The sequence below is a fragment of the Formica exsecta genome, unplaced genomic scaffold (genome assembly GCF_003651465.1).
Source record: "Formica exsecta isolate Colony F162 unplaced genomic scaffold, ASM365146v1 scaffold1234, whole genome shotgun sequence".
NCBI classification, from domain to species: Eukaryota; Metazoa; Arthropoda; class Insecta; order Hymenoptera; family Formicidae; genus Formica; species Formica exsecta.
This window is the reverse complement of record NW_021848569.1, coordinates 23,567-50,904: the sequence shown is the minus strand read 5'-3', so window position 1 is coordinate 50,904 and position 27,338 is coordinate 23,567. Positions and strand designations below refer to the sequence as shown.

The 27,338-nt window shown below is 37.6% G+C and overlaps 1 protein-coding gene across 1 annotated transcript in view; it reads left to right on the top strand.

Annotated features, from left to right (window-relative positions):
- The first annotated feature begins 379 nt into the window (after positions 1 to 379).
- The window catches only part of LOC115245637, a 50,249-nt gene continuing 23,290 nt past the window's right edge, over positions 380 to 27,338 (top strand). Inside the window, 8 exon segments of the mRNA XM_029824046.1 lie at positions 380 to 1,352; positions 2,239 to 2,500; positions 18,060 to 18,243; positions 19,473 to 20,129; positions 22,118 to 22,354; positions 23,669 to 23,802; positions 23,804 to 24,174; positions 26,727 to 27,140. Coding sequence (XP_029679906.1) covers positions 18,079 to 18,243; positions 19,473 to 20,129; positions 22,118 to 22,354; positions 23,669 to 23,802; positions 23,804 to 24,174; positions 26,727 to 27,140 — 1,978 coding nt within the window. The 5' untranslated portion in view covers positions 380 to 1,352; positions 2,239 to 2,500; positions 18,060 to 18,078.

Sequence of the window (27,338 nt, the reverse complement as noted above, 5' to 3'; positions counted from 1 at the left end):
TATACACATATATAAATTTAATATTATCTTTTTTAAACAGAAAATTTTATGTTTTAAGAAATTTAATAAAAAAACTTTAGGAAGCCGATTGTGAAGCGATTATATTTATAAGAAAATTATTTATCTTTTATCAATGATGTACCAAATTTGAGTATTATTTGATGAAAAGAATATAATGTTTATTTTATATAAAATAGTAAATTTGTTTATGGAGATTAATATATTGAAATTTATAAAATATATTTCCCACAAGCAAGAGTGACGAACTCAATATAACAGCGTTATCGCAATCAGTATCTGCAAAGCGATTTAATGTCTATTAATATCGCAGTGCAAGGTCAGCTTGAATGGAAATAGAAATGGCTACATTTATATCTTCTATTAAGCAGTGCGTTTGAAGAGTAGCACGGTGATCGCTTTGTAATTTGCAACATATTTCAAAGACAGCTTGTAAAGCCTACCGAGCAAGTGATAATTTCCGTGATTGTTATGTAATGACGAGAATCATTTTCTTTTTTTCATAAACACAAGAATGGAATTATATAACATGTGTTGTGCCTATATCTTTAAATATTTTTATAAAAATAGAGTAATAAAAAAAATTTATTTTTGACATTAATAGTCTTGAGATAAGTCTGCTATTGCGCTCATGTGTATTACTGAGACAGTCAGCATCATCGGTGATTAATCCGAGGAAAATGTAGTGCAACGGTTTTGAATTACCTGGCCGCAACCTGCCGCAAAAAAAAATAAGTCACCTGAGATTGGCTAGGCTGCGATTTATCGGTGATAAGTCGGTGATAAAAATTCAGCTCGGGTGATGCAGGAAGCGTCCGTGTTTATGTATCCCGTTGAGGATACCACTTTATGCACGTTTCGTGCTTTCACGTCGAGAGACGATGTAATTCAATCGAGGTAAAATAAGCCAAAAATGACGTAGAGAAAAAATCGTTGTTAAGGAGTCACGCCAAGAGTCTAGATGGACACATTCGTAAGTTTCCTTTTGTAATCGACGTTACACGGCGATCAGAATGGTTTGTTGATTGGCCGTCATTGTCGGTCGGCCATGAGGAATTTCACGGGCCTCTACGAAACGATAAAATCCATTCACCCCGGGGAGGACAGTGTCTACATGCGTCTATAAATCCTCGCAGTCATCGGACGCAACAACTAACAGCGTAATGGATCCAGACATTCCACGGGATAGCGGTGCTCTAAGGCGCCGTAGATCATCGACATGCAGGATTAACGTCATCAGGATTAGCAATATTATAAGATGCAAGGATATTTCCAGTTGGAGAACGATGCGAAACGGGCAACAAGAAACTGATCATATCGAATAAGTCGTAATGGTGAGATTACCGTTGAATACGGTTAAGCAATTCTCGTAATGCAACACTAGTTTCCATAATAATCGCTATATTTATCGCTTTAGATGAGAGTAATAAAAGTCGTAAATAAATTTTCTCCGCTATTTCTCTCGATGATTATTCGACGATTCTGCCGACTATCGAAAGAAACAAATATAGTGTTATTATAAAAACTGGTGTTACTAGAATAAACAAAATTACAAGTGTCAGTAAAGAGATGATACAAATGAAGATTTATTCGCGCACATCATTCACATAAGCATTCGTCTACGATCAACGTGTAATTTCCAAGTTTCCATTAACCCCGTCATCATCGGCAGCGTCAAACGTAAGAGCAAGAGATGCGTCTTGTAGTCTTTCGATGTCGGCTAGTCGAGAAGCTATAAATACATGTGTGTATGTGTGTGTGTGTGTGTGTGTGTGTGTGTGTGTGTGTGTGTGTGTGTGTGTGTGTGTGTGTGTGTGTGTGTGTGTGTGTGTGTGTGTGTGTGTGTGTGTGTGTGTGTGTGTGTGTGTGTGTGTGTGTGTGTGTGTGTGTGTGTGTGTGTGTGTGTGTGTGTGTGTGTGTGTGTGTGTGTGTGTGTGTGTGTGTGTGTGTGTGTGTGTGTGTGTGTGTGTGTGTGTGTGTGTGTGTGTGTGTGTGTGTGTGTGTGTGTGTGTGTGTGTGTGTGTGTGTGTGTGTGTGTGTGTGTGTGTGTGTGTGTATGTGCGCGTATATATGTGTGTATGCGCGCGTAGGTACACATCCGTTCGTTCTCCAGTCTTCCGTACCATTTTCTATGATCGCTTGCTGCCATATCGCTTCCTTCCCGGCAGCGCTAAGCCTCTTAGCATCCGGTGGACCACTGTAAACTGCCTCTCGATTTAGGTGTCGGAGCACCATGCCAGCTGCACGACGCTGTCAACGTTGCCATCTCGTCGAGGAGTATCTCAGCGGTATCAATGGTTGGAACTAAGACAAGCCACTGGCTGGCAACGCCGCGGAATCTTCAACCAATATACCCGGCACGTGGCTCTTCTCATACCTCGATCAAATTGAGCAGATCGGAGTAATCAGTAAGCCCGACAGAGCCGTTCCGTCGCGCCGCTTCTGCAGCCGATGAACGTGGACCGATCTCGAATGCACGGACGTATGTATCGTGTGTTTACGATTGCTTACTCGACTTGTTTATTGAAGATTAAATTTCTTCGGATAATGCTACGTTTGATCGCAAACAGTATAAATGCGTCTGGCATAAACATGTCGAGGAGATATAAACATTAGAAGACACTATACTATATCTCGCTAAATTATAATTATGAAAAAAAGAGATTTAACGCTAAATGTTTTACGGATCATGGTGCATATAAATGCGATTACTGCAGATGGTATTCAAACGTTGCATCGTAATGAGAGCGTTTATAACAAACTTTAAGATGATTATCTTCGTGATAAGCTGTTATCGCGCCATCCATATCTCGGTTGTTTAATTTTGCAATCAGCTGCTTTCTCTGAAACGGAAAATATTTTGGCGGCGCACGGTATCTGACTGCACAGGAATGTGTTATTTGTTTGATTACCAAACCGAATTTTGAGTAATACCTCCTGTGTTTACAACGGTTCGAGTGAGCTTGGTTCGAATCGTACTTGGTATACTAGAGTCACTCAAGTTGAACGAAGCGAATAACAGCATCAGAAAGAGAAGAAGTGAGAAAGAGAGAGAGAGAGAGAGGGGGGGGGGAAGATAGAGATGATTGAGATATGCTGCGTTCGCGATAACTCCAATGATTCAACAACAAGCTAGTCTCGACTTAATCTTTTTGAGATTTAATCTTCATAAAACGTGTAATAATACAAATATGTTAATGTATTTGCGTAAGTTAATTTATATGTAAGATAAAAGGAGCTAAAAAAAGAATTTCATTTCCCTTCACAATATTTTAATAACGCGAATTCTCAGTTAACATGAATTATCTGCGAGTAAAAACTCGACTCTTCGTATGTTTAGTCGACGACAGCACGATGCAGAAAAGATACGCAGTCTGAATCGAACTGATAACAGGATAAGATTCGTAAGATTCTGGAAACAGCAACTTTATTTTGAGAGACTTAAATTTAATGCTTGATGTTGGGATTTGTAAGATACTTTTATATCCATGAGATAATAACAATGTTATATACAAGAGAAAGGTCTCAACAATTAGTAATATTGCAAGGCTTCAATATTATCAAAAAAAATTGTCTACTGAATATATGGTTAAAATTATTTTTTATAATATATTTTTTATATATAAACGCGCCACGTTTTGAAACTATATATGTTTGGAAAAATATTATGTTGAAATGTCATTTAATATAGAAATTAGAAAGCGGCTATATAATTATTTCTCTCTTAATGAATCAACGTTTATTATTAAAAGAAAGTGTAGATGTATTATATTAGTATCAAGACTGAAATATCGCGTGTTCTGGATACCGAATCACGTGCTCCAAGATCGCGTGAAAATCAGTTTCGGAAGCTAATAGTGGCGATGGTCAGTTACGTGACTAATATCTTAATATATATACCGCGAAATATTTAACCGGCGTAGCGAGAGCAGCCACGCGATGAGGTGTTTGAATCTAAGATTTCTCCCGCCCAAGCGAAATAAGAACCTTGGCTAAGGAACCTATAGACGTACAGCCGTAATGGAGTTCTCGATAGAGAGAGAGAGTACCACATACATGTTTTTAAATAAAATTTTTAAAACATACTTCCATCACAAATAGAGAGTACTAAAAATAAAAATCTAAAGAAAGCCAAATTTTCATTTATAGAGAACGTAACATTTAAATAAAAACTTAGGAAAACTTTCTTAAAGCAGAATGAGAGACAAAGAGAAAGAGGAATATGTGATGATTTTTATATCAATTAAATTTAATATTTAATATGTGTGATACAAAACTGATCAAGAAAAGCTATTTGCAAAGATTCTACGTAATTTTTTTTTAATAACAAAATTATAACATTGCCTTGCCAGCGCCGCGTGCATTGTCGGCAAGGACAATCTCGGCCGACCGTAGAATCTCGTGCGGCCACCTTTCGCCAAGGGAGAGTTAGCGCGAAGGGGACATAGGGGCCCCTCCGGTCAGATTAGGCCCCGTCGAACCCCTCTTGCTCGCTCTCCTGCGCCGTCGAAGCCGTTCCTTCGTGCCGGTCTGTGCTGTCGGGTTCGCCTTGCCTTGCCTCGTGCATGCGCGTAATGGTCACTCGCGTCTCGGCCCAGCATCGTCGTGACTCCCAGCTGGATCCGGACAGTCTTTCGTCGGTCCCTTGGTCAGCGTTCACCGAGCGAAGCGGTGTCTCGACGCGGAGTCTCGACGCGGAGCAAACTCGCGCGTCATATCATCGTCGTCGTCGCCGTCATCGTAAACGACGAGCCGAACCGCGCGGGACTCTTGGTACTCTCTGATGTAACTCCCTTCTCCCTGCACCCGTGAAACCGCATCGCGGCCGCCTTATATCGCCGCGTGATTACGCACACGCATACACGCACGCGTGCGAGAGAGTCGCGCCGAGCTGTCCCAACGATCCCGTAGATCGCCCGCGAACGCCTGCGACGCGTCCTCGCGCGCGCGCGCCGGGACCGATCCGCGCTCATCTCGAGAGTGCCGTCTTTTGTGAGCGACGATTACCCTTTTTAGGGGTGAAGGACGTGAGAATCGATAAGACCTGTGGCCTGTGTCTCGCGGATACGCATCCGAATCTACTTGACAGCGGAATTTCTCGTCGCGCTAATTAAGAATTTAATTCCGTTGCATGTTTTACATGCATTAATTGTTTTCTCGTGTGAGACCTTCAGTGTGTGTGTGTGTGTGTGTGTGTGTGTGTGTGTCAAACTTTACTTTTGAAACATATAAGATCAAGATGATCGAGAAAATCTAATAGAATCGAAAAAAAATTTCTTTGATCACTTACTCCTGATTATTCCTTTGGATGATCGCGAGAGAAGAATGTAAGAACGGAGTCTATTGACAGGATCGAGGTGAAGTGGAAAAGTGCAATCTGCGATTTATATCGCGCGAAATTGTTTCTCGGTATAACGACGCTACTCCGATATATGGATTACAGACGCAAATCATAACTCAGGCTGGAGTATCGTTTCTTTCCGATTCGCCTGACATGTGCAATTTCGACGCAAATAAGACTTTCGATAAAATCGAAAAGACCATTTTGCGGATTTAATCTTCTCCATTAAGCTGATCGTAAAATACAAAATATCGCGGCACATTTTTTGCGATTTTGTACGCGTAATTCACGGATTTTTAGCGGTTCGATTTTGGTCGGCACGACCTGATAAACTGGAAAGAAATCAAGATCCGCAGGATCGGGCGCGAAATCGGGAGGAAGTGAGAGATATCTAGATTTGTAGAACGGTTGTGCGTCGAGCTCTGATGTATGCCACGGATCTACCTTGTGCCAGTGCTCGCGTTTGAGTAAGATCGATTCCCCGGATCTCTCTTTCGTAAATCGAGATCGCTGATTTTCTCATGCGATTCACGCGAACGACGCGCGGTGAGCGCGTACCAACGCGAGAGTGATGCGGTGAGTGCGGATGCACTTGACGAGAATTCGCGGGCTTGCGAGACCGCTCAGCTGGTGATACATCTCGCTGACGGATATTGGATCATGGATCTGCGCGTTGTCGTTCAGCGAGCATACTTTCTCAGGTGGAATCGCGTGGAGAACATCGGCGAAAGTATCTTCGATCGTTTACAGAAGTAAGTTTGACTATTATTTTACAGCGGTATACATATAGATTTTTGCGTTAGATATGAAATATATGATTCAAAGATTACATTAGATACAGGAGATATAATATTCTGATTTTATATATAAATATCACAAGAGTTTAGATACCAAGAATCTGGAAACGAGCCGGATCCTTAAACGCGATGAAACATGAGAAGTTTAAGAAATGGGATCTTTGTATTTTACGACGATTTCAGAATGTCAAGATTTTAGATTTCTATGAATTGTGAGACGCCAACTTTTTACAATTAACAAAAATAGAATTGAAGAATCGATCAAGCAATCCTGAGATTAAATGATTAAACTTATATTTTATATTTAAATTTTCTCACATATTTGGCGTTAAACGTAATTATAAATTTGATTTTACATGAAGAATACAATTTTTATATCAAATAATTTTTAAAATTAAATTACATTTAATATCAAAACTACAACAAAGATATAAGTATTATATTATAAAAGTTATATACAAACTTCTCTTTGGATTTCCCTTGAATTAAGACATTTACGTGAATGCTGAAGATTCGAGTTTTAACAAAAAAGCAGATGATAAAAATTTAATATTGCAAAAATATTCGTAAAAATACGCTTTTCCTCGCGCAGCACATCAAGAGATCCCTTGCACTTACAATTCAACGCGCGCTTTCTTGGCCCTGAAGTCGAGCGTGGCGCCGAGCGACGTTCGCCAGTACGTCCTTGATTTTCTCCCGATTAGTATCCATGCGCGCGGTGGATCGCCCGTTATTGAAGGAGGAAAAAGTGCCGGGCGTCTCTCGTTCCAGTTGACCGTTTCGGTTCAACGGCCCGCGCTCTGAAACGACCTGTATCAACGGCGGCTGCACGCGTTCGTTCACGCGAGCACACAATACCGATTCTTTGCACGTTACTACGAGTGGAGGAGCGCGGCTTCCGGGATTGCTTAGGATTACCGCTGAACTTTCACCGATCGGCAAAAAGTCGCGATGTTTTCCGCTCGAACAACGCCGCGGGACGAGGAAACGTTATATTCATAAATGCCGATGTGATCTTCTCCATTGTATTTATATCCGCAATATACGATTTTTTCTATTCTCTCTTTCTCTTCCTGCAGCTAATATTCAATATATAAAATCATTTTTTATGCTTTTATAACTTTTTATTAATTATTTAAAATTAATTATTTTAATTAATTTGTTTACATATTAAATATTATTTCTCTCTCTCTCTCTCTCTCTCTCCATGTCTTCTTCTATTCCTTTTTTTCAAAAATTTGTTTCTGACAAAATCTCGGATAAAAATTAAAAAATTATTTTGCATATGTCTTAATTTCTTCTAATTTTAGCAGAGACCGGTATGTAGATTATCAAATTAATTTAAAAGAACGCTCTACTCTGTGGAATTTCTAATGTTTGCCACGCTTATCGAATGTTTGCTTTCGTTCCTCAAATTAATTATCGAGGTCTACGATGCCGTCGAGCGTGAAGTACGAATCGTCTTGAGGAACAGGAGGGTAAACAAGAAGAAATTCCATCGCGCGGCCTACTGCTTCTCGCAGTTGATTATACAAATGGCACAAGTTTTATTTTTTTCACTGAGCTTATTGTATCCGTGGTTACGTAAGCGTTTAAGGAATTTTGCTCATAAACGTGGCAATCAGGTTCACTAATTCATATCTACACTTGTATTAAAACAGCTGCGAAAGTGTGCAATTCAGATTTCTTCCGTTGCAATTTTCTCGTCACTCCAAAATGATAACGTGACAATGGTTTTTGAATTCTTGTTATTTTATTACAATAACAATATTATAGAAGCAAATTTTTTTATTAATATTAATGATAAATGAGTTTAAAAATTATTTTGTATATTCTAAACTGGTAGCTTCATTATGTTTAGTTCTATATGAGATATAGAATTTAATAATGAAACATGGAGTTTTATAAATTAGTTGATACGTGTCGAATTTTTCATAAAAGATGTATTAAAGCATCAATAATTTTAAGCAGTTGTAAAAATGTAAGAGAAGATTTTTACGAGGTAAATTTTAAACTTGCGTAATAACAACTATTTAATACTAATTTTGCTTCGGATAGTACTTCGACAAAATTTTAATAATATAGTACAAGTATATTAGTTAAAACACACACAAATATAGCTAAAATTGAATGTTTAGAAGGAATACGGAAAGACGGATAAAATCTGTAAAAAATTTCTGCCAAACACGATACAAATTTGTCGACAAAAGCCTCGACGTAGCGGCAAGACTGAGATAGGTACACTGTGCATAATTACTTATTGAAAGCTACGAGCACATTGCTATAAAACGACAAAATAAAGCCAGGGACGAAAGATCAGATTAGATCTCACAGTAATCTCTACCACCCAAGAAATGCACGGCGAAACGATGTAACCGAAGAGTAAAGGTCCCCGGTTTCGCTCGGCGCAGCTGATTAACCCGCGTTTCTCTCTCGCTCTTTCTCTCTCTTTCTTTCTCTCTCTTAAATCTTATTGCCAATGAGGCTGTTAATTCCTGTTGCGGCGCGCCCTGCGAATTCCAGCAGACGGTCGAAGAGAATCATTGGCATCCGGTGCGTTTCGTCTGCGGACACGAAGAGGGATGTTTCTGGTCGCGGCCACTGGTTCTCCAAAGGCACGACATATAAATACCACTTCGTTGCGAGCCCTCTCCTCCTCGTCCTCCTTCTCTGCCGTCGTCGTCGCCTCTTCTCCTGCTTCTTCCCTCCTTGGTCCGCGGTGTCTATTTAGATAATCTTCCGCTTGGCGGGAGGGGCACTCGATGCGGTAAGGGAGCTTCTTCCTCGCGGTGGCTTTTACCAAGGTGGCATCGTGTTCCTCGTTTGTGGATCGGCGATCTTTTCCTTTCGCTCCTTTTTCACATCTCGTTCCTCTCGTGATCGCCGTTAGTTCCCGGTGAAACTTTTTGGCATCCGCCACGCCCGTGCGCGAACTCAGATTTCGTGATCCGTGCGACGGCCTTGAAGAGAATCCCGAGGAAAATCTCGAACAAAATACCGCGAAGAGCATTGAAGAGAACTTGAAAAGAAATCTCGAAGGGAGGCAAAGTCTCGATGAGAATGTCGAGGACGCTCTTAATAGTCGTCAAGAAGAAACTTTGAATAACATCTTCAGGAAAAGTACGTAAAATATTTTAGAAGAAATTTAGAGAAATTTTTAGAAGAAATACTTCTGTGCGTTATCCCGAAATAGAAATATCGACGACGAGAAAGAGCTTGGAGACAAACATAGAAAGAAAGCTTGGACGCGATGTAATTTGTATAGAAATAATTATGAAATACAATTATATGTACGATATATGATTTTAAAGCAAAACACTATCAGAAGAATTTAGATGTTTAGAAGATTCTTCACATAAGAAGTTTTAGCAGATCAAAAGAGACTCTCTTTCCTTCTTCTTTCCTCTTAAAGAACTGGAATTAAATACTGTTTGAGTCTGACGTGATAGAAAGTTTTCGAAGCACGGATCAATACGGTGAACATCGAATGGATGAGAGGTGATTAAATTTTTGAGCGAATGAGAAGAGGTATTGTAGTTAACGATGCTGGTGGCGACGAAGATCGCTGACGAATTTATTCTGGGAGAGTATGTACCTGGTGTGCCGACCGTTGACTGACTCGTAAGTTGTTTGTTGGCGTGACGCCGATAGGAATGTTTGCACATTGTGGAGATAAACGAAACAGTAGCTTCAATTACTGTTTATAAACTATAGTTTTTCTCTTTTTTTTACAATTTTGCTCCAGGTTTACTTTTATTCGATAGAGCAGCTCGTATCTCCTGAAATTTTTCACATCTTCTGTATTTTAGTGCAAACATTGTACTCGTCATTGATTGAAGTGAATTGATATTTACTCACGACAATATTGATATAATAATATAACAATATTCCTTTGTACATTAACAAAAACGTTTTTCTTTTAGTGTTAAACACACACACGCATATATATTTTATAAAATATATTTCTAATTTATATGCCATCTCTCAATAAGTTGGATTATTTGTATTAATTGCATTAACTAAATTAATGCTTCTTTAGCAACATGCAAAAAGCATATTGAAATGTAACATATAAGACATCTATCTTCTTATTACATGAGTGTGATTCTCACGATTCGGATCAATGGTACTAGTCTCTGTATTTTTGGGATAATTCTAAGAGATGAAAAATAAATAACACCACTTAGATCTAAAATGCCGATATTCAATCGGAATTGTTAACCAAACATTCGGAACATATCTTGTGTGTACAATAAAAAAAACTATTGTTATCGATTTCGATGATATTATATCATAGTTTGTCATTACATTAGCTAATTTGCTGAAGAGCAAATGCTTGTTTCATGTGTTCTTTTCTACTATACTTATTTTTCTGCAAGTTTTCCCTTATGATTAAAATAGATCAATACCTTAGTTCGATACATTTACATTAGATATTGTGCAATTTCTACAAATATTGGAACGATATGTGAAAGAAAATTATTTTTAAAAGAACATTTGAAAAAATCCGTTTGTCGAAGTATTCTATATGTAAATTAATGTCTTTGTAACAACTTTTTGGGGCATTATTTAAATATAGTTATTCTTAAACAAGTATTTTATCCGTGTTACTTCCGCCGCGCGGAATGTCCCAACACGAGTCATCGAGCAGTGGCGAGTCAGATATAAATATCGCCACTTCAATTTTCTTAAGGAGAAACGGTTACTCACCGCGGCGAAAATATCGTGTCACTTCTTGCACGGCTTTAATAAATGATTAATTAATGACGCAATTCTGTCGAAAGTGGCACGAACGGAAATAAGTTAACTTTTCAATGCAACCTGCTATTATGCGTGTGTGGCAGAAGGAGGATTATAGGAGTAGGTGGAGACAAATACAAGTATAAATATTCTTCGACCAGAATTTTTAAGCAACGACTTATAACAAAAGATTTACAGTGACTCTCGATCGATATGTAAATAAGGTCGTATGCACCTGTTTAGACTTAGATCGCGAATTAATCTATCGGTAAATGACAAACGATCATTAGATTATTAGTATTAAATCGGTTTAAATAACGTTCGCTTAATTAAGCAAATAGTTGAAAATATATTATCAAGCTGTTGTCCATTCTTTAATTTTTATTTCATGATTTCAAAGGATATTTCTTATCCTGTTTCGATCAATCTCGCCTAGTTGAGCGAAAAGTTTAATATTATCAAGAATACTTTATATTTTTTATATACATTTACATCTATTATATTTCCTTTTTATATTATATTATCATATTTGTTTTTCTCGAAACTAAAAATATTCAAAGATGCATATCTTGGTGCGCCGTTTTCTCTTATGCATTAATATGGGAGGTTTCGCGCGAGCAGATGTTTGCGACAATTAAAAGTGATTGACGCGAATCTGTCCGAGGCGCGAATTGCAGATTAATCCAGGGCAAAGTTGACCGTGGAACAAGCCAGCGATCGAGATGTTTCTGTGTAAAAAGTTAATATGCGTTTTTCTATACTTAGAAACATTTCCCGGGAAAAAGATTTTGAAAGTATTACGTTGGCGAATCGTTTGGCGTACAAACAGCTAGCAGTCTCGAGGTTCTTAGCTTGCCTCGGGCATGAAAATTTTCTACCCTCTAATAGATATTAATATAAAAATTTTATCTAGATAACAATTTATAATGGGACGTCGTCCCCCACATCAGATAATACTGGCGACAAGAGAACAAGCAATTTAGGTAATATTAATAAAGACCACAGGCATATTCTAAGTGTCGCATTTATCGCACTTTGGGATATTCTAATTTAAACTTATGACATTTTATAATTCTTTCTCTTTTTCCAATAATAAAAAATTTTATGTATTAAATATTACTTGTAAAAAAATATATAAAATATTTTAATTTTTTAATGAAATGTTGTTTTGATGTATATTTTTTTGCTCATTAAATTATAAAATAACTTACGCGTAATCTTTTTATAGCGTGCGTTGTTAGAGATTTTGATAAATGTGTTTAAATTTATAATTTAATGCATTTAAAAAAAAAAATACTTGTGATTTAGAAATAATTTTTATATGTGATTTTGAAATATTCAAAATTAAAACTTCTGTAGAAAGGGATTTATTATCCTCAACAGAAAGGAAATCGTTGAATATGCAGAAAGGAATCCTCGAGGTTGTCGCAGTCTATGTAGGCGTTCCGTCAAGAGTTCGAGGTTTTACACCTCACAAATCACAGGCTTGGAATAATTAAATTTGGAACGCGACACTACGTCGTGGAATTCTAAGAGTTTCTTTTGAGAAATGCGTCTAACAATAAGAACTCAAATTAGCAAAAGAGCAATTTCTTTTATTAAGTATCATACGTGTGAACACTTATACGAGATAATCTCTCTAAAAGATCTCGATGTGGGTGTATATGTGTGTGTAAAATATTATTACACATCAATATAAAATTTGTATATTAATGTTTTTTATTAAAGAAAATACGCTTTCCTTTTTTAAAGAAAATGTTTTTTACATCTCAAACATTATCTTAATTATCCGAAGATGTCAACAACTAATTGCAGCCTTTATATATTTAAATCTGATTAATTTTGCAATTAATGTGTATAAATCAAAACTTATAGACGACCTGACGTTTATAAATTTTATTCTTTAACATTTTGGCGACGTACAGTCGCGAGTCCAGCACAAAGTCGTCAAAATATGGCGGGAATGCACTTTTGACGCGGATGCTTATCGTTTCGCAAATAAACCTCACGACATGCTGCGCCGTGCCGCGATGACAAAGCATTGCGAATGTTTATCAGTTATTTGCACTGGAACGAGTTGCCCCCTCTTGTACAAATAACGTCCCGTGAAATGGAATGCGGCTGCTTCTCCTTGTGCGACGCTTTCCTTTTTCGGAACTGAACATCAAGCCAGTAATGACTGAAAAATTTTGTTTAAGCTGACATATATTATTTTCTTTGTCATAAAAGTAAATTCAAGCGTATGTTTCTTTGCAAAAATAATTGGAATTATCGTGTAATATATATAAATATATTTGTAACCTTTCTTTTTCGTGAAATAAAAAAATTTAATATAGAAAAGATGAGAATAGGAAAAATCCTTGCAAACGAAAATAATATGCTCCGTTCGATCGAATATAAATCATGTTGAATCGCTTTTTTAATCGAGTGAATTGATTCAATTGAGGAACCGAATAGATCGCGATGCGCGCGTTTATAATAGAAACGATCCAGCTGGAGCCTGCGAGAGAGCTGCGCTTTCGTTTCGGTTTTCTTACGTGCTTCGCGTGCCGGATAAAGCATGATCTTCCTTTTCTTCGCGATCTTGATCTTACGCCGGGGCAAGAACCCCTTCGATCAAATCGCAACGCGCGAAGATGCATTGCTCGCGCGTGTTGCTCGCGACTTTGTTTTTTCACCTTGATAGTTCTTCGCTCGCTTCTCACTTTTGCATTTAACCATTTCACCGTATATGATAGATAAAAAAATATGCAATATATATGTGTCATAAAAATTTATTATTTCAATAAAATACCTAATATCTCTCACGCATACACTTATACACAATACGACTTAATTCAGTATTATATTAAATAAACAAATTTTATAAAATTATGAGAATTTTTAGTTTAAAAAAGAATCTTAATAAGCCTTAAAGATTTCAAGATAGCATGTAGTGAATGGCGCGATAGATTCGGATATATGACTGTTTCGGAAATTGCAATATGAATAAATAGCGGAATAAATATAACGATATTAATTTGGCCTTGGTGCAGTCTCCATTATTTGGCAGCGTGTTTATCGATTGAATGCCTTTTATCGCACTACGCAAAATCATCGAGCGCGAGTCACATTCGATCTTATCTGTTGAGAATTGGCAATTAGATTTTCCAATCAATTATAATGAATTCTTTTGACTCTTTAATTTTTAAATTTATTGAGATAAATAAACTGAAAGAGAAACTTATTAGAGATTACTGAAGGAAATATAGCATATCTCTTTCAGAGTTATTCTATATATTTTTCTACTTCATGAAAACTTTTAAAATTTTCACATGAATGATAAAACATATCAATATTAAAAATTAAGAAGATATCTCTCAGCCAAGTAATAATAAGTCTTCATTAAGAGAGAAAAATAATTTTAAAGCTATTATGAAAGATAACTTTAATATTTTATGGTTCAACATCGGCTTTAATATTACTCTATATTTTTCTGTTGCTTCACAGCAGGAACTAATTAGATAAGCAAGGATAAAGATAATTAAATAAAAGCGCACAGAAGCGTCAGGAATAATTTTTACTTACCAGCATTATGCGCACTGTTAGCAAGGCAAACAACGGTTTATCGACTCGCGACTGATTTTCACGTACGAAAATACGTTTTCCGTCATATTAGAAAAATTCAGACGGAATGGATGGACGCCAAACGGTGTAACGTAGCTGATAAACACATTTTTCACGTCGACGCGAGGAAGAAACAATTTTTTTTCCTCCCATATTCCATCTTTTCGCGCCGCTACGACGAAGACAGCGTCTTGGCGCGAGTTCAACGACTCGCGATATCGATCCGTCATCGATTACAGATAAAGTAACGTAATGAATACCTATCTACGAGAAACTGATACCCGTTGACCTCTTATCTTACGGTAGCGATGCATGTGAATGGTATGTAAAAGGCTTTTAACGGACGATAGTGATGCGCGGCTTTCTTTGACGAGTATAGTCATATATGCTTCAAGAATCGTTCACACATGGATTTTTGATTGAACTTTTTAGATACAATCTTCTTTCTCCTGATTTGATAAAAATCTACTCAACTTCGGATACTATGAAATTTAATAAAAGATTACGATATGAAAATAATCAAAGAGATAAGGCTTAAGATATACACAGATATACATATTTTAATATCTTTTATTTCTCTCAAATATGTGGATATATAAAGTTCATAAAATTCTCAAATCATTCTCGACACAAATTTAATTTACTTTGGCAGTTTTTAAGAATTTGCAATCACATAGATACAAAGGAAGTTAATTTAGTGTCGGAAGTCTAAGTTCATAAAATTCTCAAATCATTCTCGACACAAATTTAATTTACTTTGGCAGTTTTTAAGAATTTGCAATCACATAGATACAAAGGAAGTTAATTTAGTATCGAAAGTCTACTCAGAATAAAAAAAAACCGTTTTAAACGAAAAAAAAAGAATTGTATCGAATATCATTGATATCTCGAGTAGCGGTGCAATAATGCACGACAAGAACTTCCGGTCCGGCAAAGCGTCCCGTTTGCTTTAACGGTAGTAATAAATTTGGAACGGATATCTTTTTTACGTAAGGCCACACACACGCAAATTTCTGCGAATTTTTATCCATTATATCTGTCAGCCGCGGCCACGCTTATCTACTTAAACGGATGTCCATTAAACCGCGGGACTTTTCAACTCCTCGGATATAAATCGCAATTAAATCTGTATTCTTACGTTTTTGTTGCATGCACGATAAATTTCGTTGTTTATTTAGGTAGTTGTCAGTTAACTTTCTTAATATCGCACGGAGTCAAGAACGAGGCACATAAAATTTTTTAAACATCAGCCAAGTTACATGTCTAGCGCTTTTTATATTTGAATTTTATAACGGATTAAAGAACAGTATAGCACAAATCAAAAATAAATATATATAAAATGAAAAATAAAATCTAATTTCTTTTTTAACAAAATTGTGTCTTTGTTTTTAAAAAAGACATGGCAAAAGTGAGATTTCTCTTGTTATTTACATTTCTTTTTTACATAAATATTTTATTATTATATAGGCAATTACACGCACATATATACTGTGAAGCCTCACATTGTCGCTACTTGTTGTTATTCCCCATCAAGTTATTATTTTGTAATGAAAATGTGTAGGAGGTGCATGTAGGTGGCAGATCGAAATTTATGCAGCATAACTGCAGTTTTGCTGTAATTACTTGTTTATTTATCCGCGTGCGATAAATGGCCAACAGCCGACCTGTGAAACTCAATGATCCGCGAAGCGTCGCGACAATTGCGCGTTATAACGATCAGCTGATCCGGTTCGGATTATCACGCACATCTTCCATCGATCCCAGTGGGAAATGCGCAATTGGCTCAATAACACGGGGCTTTCGAAGCGTATATAAAACGGCTTTAGAATAAAATGAAACATACGCGTAATAAATTGTAAGAAAATATCTGAACATAAATAGCTTTTGTATGCAAGTCACCAGGTGCCTCTACGTGTGCGTGCATGCGTGTGTGTGTGTGTGTGTGTGTAATTAATATTTTCAGCGTACATTTTACGCGACTCGTAACTGTGACTGCGTTTAAATTCTTTATTTTTGAGTGTTATTTATTTAATTTTGCAATATTATTCAAATATAATAAGAGAATATAATAAGACATTTTAATACTTTTTTCTTTTTCATTTTTTATTGATTGTATAATACACATAGCATAAAAGAAGAAAAATTATTTAAATACTATTACACATTCTACATACTATTCCATACACTTTTAGTATTATAATGTTGTCTATTATTAAAGCCCTTAATGGATTTTGAAATTTTAAAAGAAGAGGACTAAAAAGAGTTATACTTGCAATTTATGCAACGACGAAAATGCATGTGGGAGAAACTCATGTGTAGGTTGGATTAAATTCATATTGTATATACGTAATTCGAATCTGATTTTACATGGAAAGAGTCACGGTACATTGATCTGACAGCGACTTTGAATCATTTCTCTCAAATCCGTCAGTTTGCCACGACTTTTATAGATATCACAGCTACGCGTTTTTACGATTCGATAATGGCGATTTCATATTGGAACATATAATATGACGTAGTATCATTTAAAATGAGGGAACGTCGTAATTTGTCGCTTATTATTAGCTTCTAAAGATTAGAATAAAAGTCTGTATGAAAAAAAAATCAGAAAAGCGAAAACCAAATTTAAAGTCTCAATAATATAAACGAAATTATATATTTCTCTTGCGACATATGTTGACATTGCTTAACGAAAATTAGTAATATATTTTTATTATATCTTATTGTTAGTTTTATTTTTAAAAATAGGAATAGCAAAGCTATAAAATTGCAATTTTCTAAATTATAGGAGCAATAATATATATATAAAAAACATGCTGTTATTATAAGTCGTATTACAAATCAAGGATTTGAATAATTATTTGTTTTAAGCTTCCGCATTATTCTCCCGCGTTATTTATCTCGCAATTTATTTTAATCCGCGTGGTCTCTCGAAATATCTTGCGCCGAAATCGTAAACTTGTTCCGAGTTCTCACAAATTTTTTTAACGATCTACAGAAATACGAGGCCCCCCTCGGACGTCGTCCTGCTTGTTCTCGGACCTGACGAGAGCCAAGAAAGAATTTTGCGACGGTACATCGATCTTACCGTCGCGCCGATGGCCTCGTAAGCTTCCGGTAGCTGCGCGATCGTTTCGCGACTTTGAATGGTTAGTGGCTCGTGAATTCAGGCGAGCTTCATTCATCGCCGATGGCGCACGATAAATAAATAAAATCGTGGCCGACAGTTATTGGGGAATGCGCGAACGTTCGCAGTAATTCACGCAGCGAGCCGCATTTTGCGTACGTAAGTGCGTGATGCGTCCGTCGCGTGAGCCGTTCGCTTGTAATTCAAACGGAGAGATCGTTAATATCTTGTAGGATGAATCTAACTCGTTAGTTCTCGCGCAAGGCACCCGAGGGCAATTTATGCGAGCCCCGATCTTTTTCGCGCGACGCAACGCGAGGTTCATCCCGTTTTCCGTTTTATATTGATGCACGTGTCATCCTTAGGTGTCGATTCTCGGTATTCGATTACTTTTTTAATTCGAAAGGTTGCCTTGCGACTTGAATTTCAGGGTGAGGGAAGGATGAAGAATGCCCCGCGCTGGCGGAGGAGACGGGGGTAGCGGACCCCAGAGGACGGGAGGGGGTGGCTTCGGAGGATGGCTGGGGGGTGCCGCGAGGGCCATGACAGGTGGAGGCGTCGGTGGTGGATATGTCATTCTGGGTGGCACCAGATACGGCCTACGGATCTCTCAGGTATTGTGCAATTCATCCATTAATACGCTAATTATACGCTCGATAGAATTTATTTAAAACGTTTTAGATATTTCACCTTGAACCTTAAATAGCGAAATACAAGGTAATATAAAAAATAACATAATAATTTTGTAAACTTCTTTTTAACATGTAAAACAACATTGTTAAAAATTATTGAGAAAGTTTACTCTTTTTTTTTTAAATTAAAAACAAAAATTTACATATATCTTTACTCTTGATCGATTGTTTACCGACAATTTTCTAAATTAGGATTTATTTTGAATAAAATTGTATAAAATATTTTAAAGAAGTAATTTTAAATAAAGATTATATATAGATAAAGTATTTTAGTCTTATTTAAAAATAAGATTCAGCGGAATTTATATTATATTCCACGAGAAAGAAACTTGCATCATTTTAAATTCCTTCTAATCCGGCCTTTCCCTTTGAGTTTTGACCATTGGTAACGACCTTCGATCGAGTCATGACAGGGACGATTCACGACAACAAGATTAAGATGTCGAAGGACCTAAACTTAGAATCGATCGCACAAATAGAATCCGCCAGTCACTGACTCGAGCCGATTTTGCGGCGACTCTTCAGTTCTCATCTCCGCTGCTCGTTCCGACTTTCCGCCTCTCTTTTCACGGCTTGTCCGGAATAATAAGCACCGTTGACGTCACACCGACACGTACGACCGACGTGAATCTCATGTGACACATTCGCGCGTTGTCCTCTGCCAAGTCCTGCCGGGATCTATATAAATCGTCTTTAGTTATTTGTCGTCATGTGGATCGATGACGTCATTATCGATTCCGGCCTATCGAAAATATTATCTTGGGCTTGGTGATATAAAAGAGATTGGCCGGGATTTAGGAGCGACGCGGAGAGAAAGCTTTATAAAACACGATGCGCTCTCAGCGGTCGAGTACGCAACGGTACACCTTGTACCTTGTCATATGTCATTTTCTTACAAGGTTAAAAACGCGAGATATATTTAACATAGCGCGTGGAGCATAGAGCGTCCCTAACTCAAGGGACCGGAACATAAGAGATATTTTACGGACTACTCTTGAATATGAAAAATGTTGGATAAAAGAAAATGTGTTAGTAGCAATATTTCTGACAGTCAGGTAAATTCAAAACGCGGTTACAAATTAAGTAATGACGGGGGATTGTTTTACGAAGAATGGAAACAAGATATCGATTGTGTGATTTATCTATTTTAGGAAAGCCTGCCGCCGGCCAACTCTGGGGAGGAATCGCAGGAGCATCGGCGAAAGCGGAATTCGCGCGAGAGCGACTCGCGGGAGCGGCTAACGGAGAAACCGGCGGAGAAGCCGCCGATCGATCTGGCCAGCATCGCCGATTGTTGCTGCATCGGCCCGCGGTCGCGGCTTCCGCTGCCGCGGATTCCACCGCCGGTCTGTCCGCTCACCCCGATCACGTCCTCGATGACGTCCGCGACGCCGTCGTGCCCTTCGACCGTCGTCGTCGGCGGTTGCTCGCCGCCTCTTCCTGCTTCTATCGCGAGCGTCGCGGAGACGACGCCGACGTTCGCTAATAATAGTCACGGCGCGGTGCAAACGTCGGTGGGGAACATGGGCAGCACCAGCCAGCAGCCGCAGCAGAAGCAGCAGTCACACCACCACCAACATCACCATCACCACCACTACCATCAGCAGCAGCAGCATCACTACCAACAACAGCATTATCCACAAACAGCGGCGGCGGCGGTAACGTCGTCGTACCCGCCGCCGACGACGACGCCGTCTTCACCCTCGACGTCGCTCGGCTACTCGTCCGGCATCCCGACGACGACGCAGACCGTCTCCGTGCCGCGGCAGCTCGCGCAGTGGACGAAGCATCAGACGCTCAAGCTTCAGGTACTCGTCGAAATCTCGATCATTTGTTTCTTGTTGAGTCTAATCGAGTCATTCGGTTTATTCGATCGGTTGTTCGTCGATCGTTTGTTTCGTTATTCTATCGCTCGCGAGTGGATCGCTTTTTTTTTTCGCGATGGGCATTCGATCGCGTTCGTCCATAATCTGCGCGAGGTTCGAGCTTCGCGCGTAGACATCCGCGTGAGGTGCGAAAGGTCGTCACAAGGGATACAAGGTGGAGTGGCTTAGGTCCGGAAGACTCTGTATCAGCAGTTCCGAGGTAAGTCTCAAGGTCATCGCGAAAAATTTAATCTCTTCGACGGTAAATACTATCGGCGGCGGGCTTGAAACTATCTTATTCTTGATAATAGATGACAAAATCATCGTAGCGGAGGAAATTTTAATTTCTTTCTCTCTCTTTGCGCGCGCGAAGCTATAATTAGAGACATTAATTGTATTGATTTGAAAGAAAGATGTCATTTTCTTTAAACATCTTTAAAATATCTATAAAATTTATAAAATATCTAAGAACGATATTCTTTTCTTTCCAAAGCATTCGAAAGATCTTTTAAATCTTCACTGTGGTATAAACATGTTGAAAAAAAATATATTTAATATTATTTTATTAACAAATTTATAACATAATTTTCCTTGCGCTTAAAGAAGCTTTATGATTGAACTGCTTTTTCTACTGTGGAGGAAAATCTTTTTTTCATTTTTACGAGACTGTCAGAAAGCATCCACTTTGCCTCGAAACACTCGCGGTCTCTTCGTGCCAGGAAAATTCGTCGGTTTGCAAAGAGGCTGTGCCAAAATTCACGCTTGATCTTTCCGCACACATATTCCCTCCGTCTCGGTTTTCTTCATTTACTTTTTAAAATCGCGCACTCGCGCGTCCGCCCGATTTTTGGATCGCTTCACGCGCAGCGGCACGCCGCTGTTCCGAGGGGGAAAAGATAGAGGCGACGAAAATAGAATATCGCTTCTTTTTCGACTAGACACTTATGTATGCATACATATAAGATGTCCTGGGCCTGCCACTTTGTCGCGATTACGTCCGCGCAACATCCTCTCGCGAGCGCGATGCACGTCGCTATTACAAGCGCGATGCATGCCTGTGCGTTTGTGAGAAAATTGCACCGATTTGCTTCGTGGACAGACGCAAAGCAAATTAGTGCAGTTTTTGTCTTCGATTTTTGAAAATTAGGAGGAGATTAGCAAAGAGTATCTCTTTAAATTGTACTTATTTTAGAAAACTCAATCAGTGAGCAAATCATTCATCAACAAGCGTTTTAGTCAGTTTGACTAACAATAAGATTTATTTCTGATTCAATTCTAATTCAATCTTTAAATGGAAAAAATATATTTTTTAAACTACCAGTTCAATTTCAGACAAAAAGGGGGGAAAATATTTTTATAAAATTTTCTTTTCTGCGGAATTATTTATCCAATTATTTATTTAACGGCATTAAACATCAGTAATAATATCACTTTGATATTTTTTAATTAGTAAAATTTTTTAATATCAATACTGTTTCTATTAAATGTTAGTAAAAATATTAGAAAAAATAGTAGAAACAAAACATCTTAATTAAAATTTTGTTTCGAAACGGAATTTATATATATTTTATTTTAAAAAGGTTATTCTCTCTGCCCAATGAAACTGCAATATAACATTGCATTCCTCGAATTTTATTTCTTATAACTGACAATGAATATAAACCTGAAAAGAAACAAGATAAATTAATTTTATTTCGATAGTTTGAATTTCTAGTCTAGCGCTATTCAAAATTAAAGATTGACCAATTAATTCTATCAAACTTTGCTAATATTGTTTCAAATTATTGAAGATGAATAATTGAGAGTAATGAAAAATAAACATGATTATTTGTGTGTTCACGAGTGTTTCACGAGTTGATTCTGCGTATCTATGCGTATCGAATCGTTATCGAAACTGCGAAATTTATTTGTTTTTCCCTGTCCGGCTATAGGAACCAGCCGTGATAGCGGTGGACCGACTGCACAGGTTTCGCTGGAGCGGGGGCGGAGGAGGAAGCGGCAAGAAGTCCTCTTCCGGCCCCCGCAGCGAGAAGGCCGAGCGCCTTCGCGAGCTTACCGAGAAACTTAAGGGACCGGCACCGGTTCCGCCACCCAGAAGACCGTCGCGGGTCCAGGCTTCCTCCCCTCCTCCGAGCGGATACCAGGCGTCGTCTCAAAATTATCCACAGGTGAGGAATTCCAAACGTCATAGTGACGAGAGCTCGACGTATTCTGTTGCGCACGAACGAACGATATTTTTCGCACCAGAGTAATTTTTTTTTTCAACATTTCCACACATATGTTTGCTTTAAATATATTGCCAAGAAGAAGAGAATGTCTACTTATTACTATTATCAAATAAATATCATAAATAAAATATTATTATTTTATTATAAAATTAAGTATACGGAGAAATTACATAATTATTTAACAATTTATATTACGGTATATGGAATAAGATTTTTTTTACAAATTGTCAATAAACGAGAAAAAGGAGGAAGACCATGATTTTCTATATGGTGCGCAAAATATTTTATCGTAACGAAATATTTATTTATTATTAAATTTCTTTATATCCACTTATATATAAGTAAGATTTATTAATTAAAATTATATTTTTTAAAATTTTAGTCTCATTGAAGATGATTAAGAAAAATATAAATCTCAATATTAAATGTTTAAAATATTGGGTTGTTATCATTATAAGAGAGAGAGAGAGAGAGAGAGAGAGAGAGAGAGAGAGAATAACTATATTTGAATCATTCCGACGTAAGAAATAGCCGATACATCTACTTCTCATTAATGAATCTCAATGCCCATCTTGTCGCTCGTTCCGAGAAGAGTTTTGCTGAACTTCACGATTCGCGAGACGCCTTTGTCACGATTTCGCTGAACTCGGTGCATTCCAAGACGCGTATAACGATGATCGCTCTCTTGTAATCTACACATAAGGGACGCACGCACAACAAATAATGTGATCGCCATTCTACTCATCATAATTTTCATGTATATATTTTTTGCTATCTTTAAATATATTTCTTGCTATATATAACATCAGTGGTAACATCATTACAATATATAACAAGAATTAGTCCATATAACATCAAGTTAATTTTAATCAATAAGTCAAAGGTCATCGAAATTTGCGCGATTTGATATCACGTTTATTAATTCTTGTTACGATGTTATAATGATATCACTGATGTCATATAGCAAGATACTTATTAAGGGCAGCAGAGAATAACAGAGGTCAAAGGTTATTGAAATGATATTTTAATTATTACGCATCACACACACATACATACACACACATCTATAAATCATTATCTGATTTATTGACTATGTAATATTACACATCTAATTAAAATCCACCCACAAATGAAGTAGGCGTATGTATTTACAATTTGACGTACAAGAGCATCGCATATTTCTGCCAGATTTATAACTCGAGACACAATGTAAGAGAAGTTTGATTATACAAAATTTTTGTGGATCTTTTTCAGACGGACTCAAATTCAGGTTGCGGTCGCTGCGAGAGTCGCCCATCTCATCGCAACTTTACATACAGCGAGGGCGGTCAACATGGTGGCAACAATCAGCAACATCAGCATCAGCAGCAGAAGGACCATCCGAAAACGATCGTCCGCAGAGCGTCTTAGTGATCGGTCGGGAAACGACGTGTACCGAAAGCCCTGCCACGACTCGAGAAAGTCCTCGAGAACGGGCAGACCCGAGAGAAACAGTGGTGACGTCAGTGACCTCAGGAGCAAACAGAACGCTAATGCAGAGGCGGCAAAACACTTGAGACAGTATAGTGATTCCGTGGTGGACAGTGCTACGAGTGTGGACGATCTGTGCGATAACCTGAACCTGAACGCCGCTTCCGTCGGCAGTGAGGGGGAGGCTCAGGATGCCATAACGACGCTGGAGCCGCGTGGGCTGCTCGCCTTTCACAGGGCCGGCGCGCCCTACAGGAGCGCCTCCTTCGGCCAGGTGGACTTTAATCAAGGTAAGCTTCCGTGTGCCGTGACGCTCGACCGGCCGAGCTCGTTAAGGACGTCCCGAGATTTAATTAAACCAATTACACAGAGCGAGACTGATGCAGATTATGTTTACCGTAAGATTTACTTCATCGTTATTGAAGTAGGAGAGAAATCGGAGAACGTCCTTGTGCGCAATTAAATCGAGCTCTTAGTTGTATAACTTGTTCGTAAAAGTACCATGTTGCACAAATATTTGTTGTCTTGGAATAATCTCTTTTTCTTCTTGATTAACAATTTACGCGGATTTTCATAAGATACCTTCGTAGAATTAAAATAATGCTACACGGCTGATAGCCTTATATTAGATTTCAACCCTGAACTAAATAATAGTCTCAGTTATATAATGGAGAACTAAAAATAAAAAAGAGGCGTAAGTGCGGCTGTCAATAAATTTCGAACTTCTATTGACGGATTCATTAATAAAGTATCTCGCGCCCTTGACCTGTATATCTTTGATCAGATCCATAATATTTTTGATAATAATTTCACTTGATCTAGAAAATATATACAATGTTATTGAAATAAAAAAGGAAAAATGAAAGGGACACTATCTTTTTATATTTATTAATAAAATAATTGTATTGTCAAAACACATGTATGTTAAAAAACACATTTTATTATTATAAAAGCAATATAAATGAATTCTACAGTTAAAAAACGTATTATATTAAAAAAATATCGTTAATCAATAAAATAATATATATAACGATGTATAAAAGCTAGCAAAATTCTAACACCAAAGGCGCGAAACCACGACGCTTGGTTGGCAAGCCGGAAATACTTTACGCTTCCGAAGCAACAAATCTTTCGAGACACCTTTTACGCACGAAAGACGGCTGTTGCGAGCGCGGATAATCAGGTGCTCCTGAAATATCGTCGCCAGGATTTCCGCGCTTACCTAAGTCTCGTCTGTCCGCGATTGGGCGTGTAAGCCAAATCTATTTATCAGATGCTTATACTGTTTACGTTATACGAAGATCAAATATTATAAATTTTATCGAACATTAGTGATTTGTATGTTTACATATCTGAAACACGCGTTTCGCAATTGGCATCTGATTTCAATCTAAAATTGCAATTTATTACTTTAAACGTCGCGCATTCCAAATCAACTATCAATTAATTAGTTTTAATTCATTTAAAGTTACAATTTATTACTTTAAATGTTGCATTTCAAATCAACTATCGAGTAATTAGACTTAATTTTAAAAAAATGTGAAAAAAATATTCCTCATTTTCTGTGCAGAGGAAATACACGGTATTATGATTTGATCTAACGAGCGAAATCTGGATAATTTACGAGTTCATATTTTCGTAATTCCATTTTCAACATTTCAAGATACATGAAAATGATATGTACGTGCTTACATGTACGTATATGTGAGATTGTGAAAACATATTTGGTATACAAAATATTGATTTGTTCGTATTTATATCATTGAAAAATGGGATTGGGCGAAATTATTCTAATTTATTTCTTTGGTCTAAGTGTGCGGAATAAAATTTTGTATTGCACACTTTTCTTAATCGGTCAGAACGCGTTGCCCGGAACTCCGCCAACGAAATGCGCGCTGTTTCGCATCTTCGAGATCTCCTCTCGTCTCGCACGGTCTGTTTGTTATTATTGGAATGGTCCACACACCTCCTCGACCTAAGAGCGCTGCCAAACTTACGTGACACTCGAGGAGGTAATTAGGACTTCCTCCGGTGCTCTCTCATCTCGTGGCTGAGAGACGGCCTCACTGTGTTGCTTGGTGCAAGAGCACTTGAGTTATTATTAAAAACGCTCGCGCGTAATACGCCTTTACAATACGTCAGGCGGCTAGTATCTATGGAAACTACTCGTATTTATACCAAAGTCTGCCTTTTTTTATAATGTCACGATTATAGTAGTAATAACGGTTAATGTTTCGGACAAAGGAGGTTTAAGTTCGCTACATATTCCCTTTCTGTTATTTGTCTTTTTAAATTATTTTCCCAAGTAAAAAAATTTGTTTATTATAGTTAACTTATACTGCAATATTGTTACAAAAAGTATTATATTTTTTATATACATATATACATATATAAATTTAATTACAATGCGTTATACTTTTATTTTAAAGTTTTACAAGATTGACAATGAGAATTAATAGAAAATAATATTTATTCTGTAAATACTACGATATATTTTACAATTTGTATTTGTTTAATTGCTCGGATAATTTAAATTGTGTTTTTCACAAGAGAGCCGTTTCAATTTCTTAGTACTTATTCTCTAAATAATAAAATATCTATTAAAAATTTAAAAAATTAAAATTTATAAATTTCTATTTATTATTTTCTATTAATATCGATATTGATATATTGATTATGATAAATATAAATCATTGAATATTTTCTCGCAGAATCTTTTAATTACGAAATTTTAAAATATAAAACAGAAATAAAACAAAGGATAATCTTACTAATTTCTCATGAATTTCTGCAAAAGATGCAGATTTTACTTTCAGCGCGAACTCGCACTTTCCTCTTCCAGTGAACCGACAGAAAACTCAGCCGATCGCGGCGTCTAATCGCTCCGAGATTAAAGACGTTCGCGCGAGCACGTTACCCCGTCGTCGCGGTGATGTCACACCAGGTAGCTCGACGCCCCAAAACAGTCCCAATCGACAGAGTCCGAGGACGTCGACGCCCAGCGTCGACAGCGCCGTCGGTTCTGCCGAAGGTCTGGGTGTACCTCAACAAGGGAACCACGAGGAGATCCGACCCAGAAGCGATGGCTCAGACAGCTTGGCAACTTCCAGCGCACTCACCAGCCCGGAACCTCTAGTTCCGGAGGTGAACGAGCCAAGGGTTGATCAAACGGACGCAACCGCCGTCGAGTCGATTAGCCACGAGTCGGTTTACCCGATTGTCGAAGGAAGCATCGTGGAAGAAACCGTTCAAAAAGGTTAGACTTGAAGGATATAAATATATGTATAGATATTTTATATTTAGTTTTTCAAAAAGAGTTATAAATGCCTTTAGTTTGAAGAAAAGGTGAACTCTTATTTCTTATCTTTATTGTGTTAGAAATATATGTCATTTAGTTAATTTTGATATTTAGAGAAGAAACTTAAAATATACTCTAAATATATATATATATATA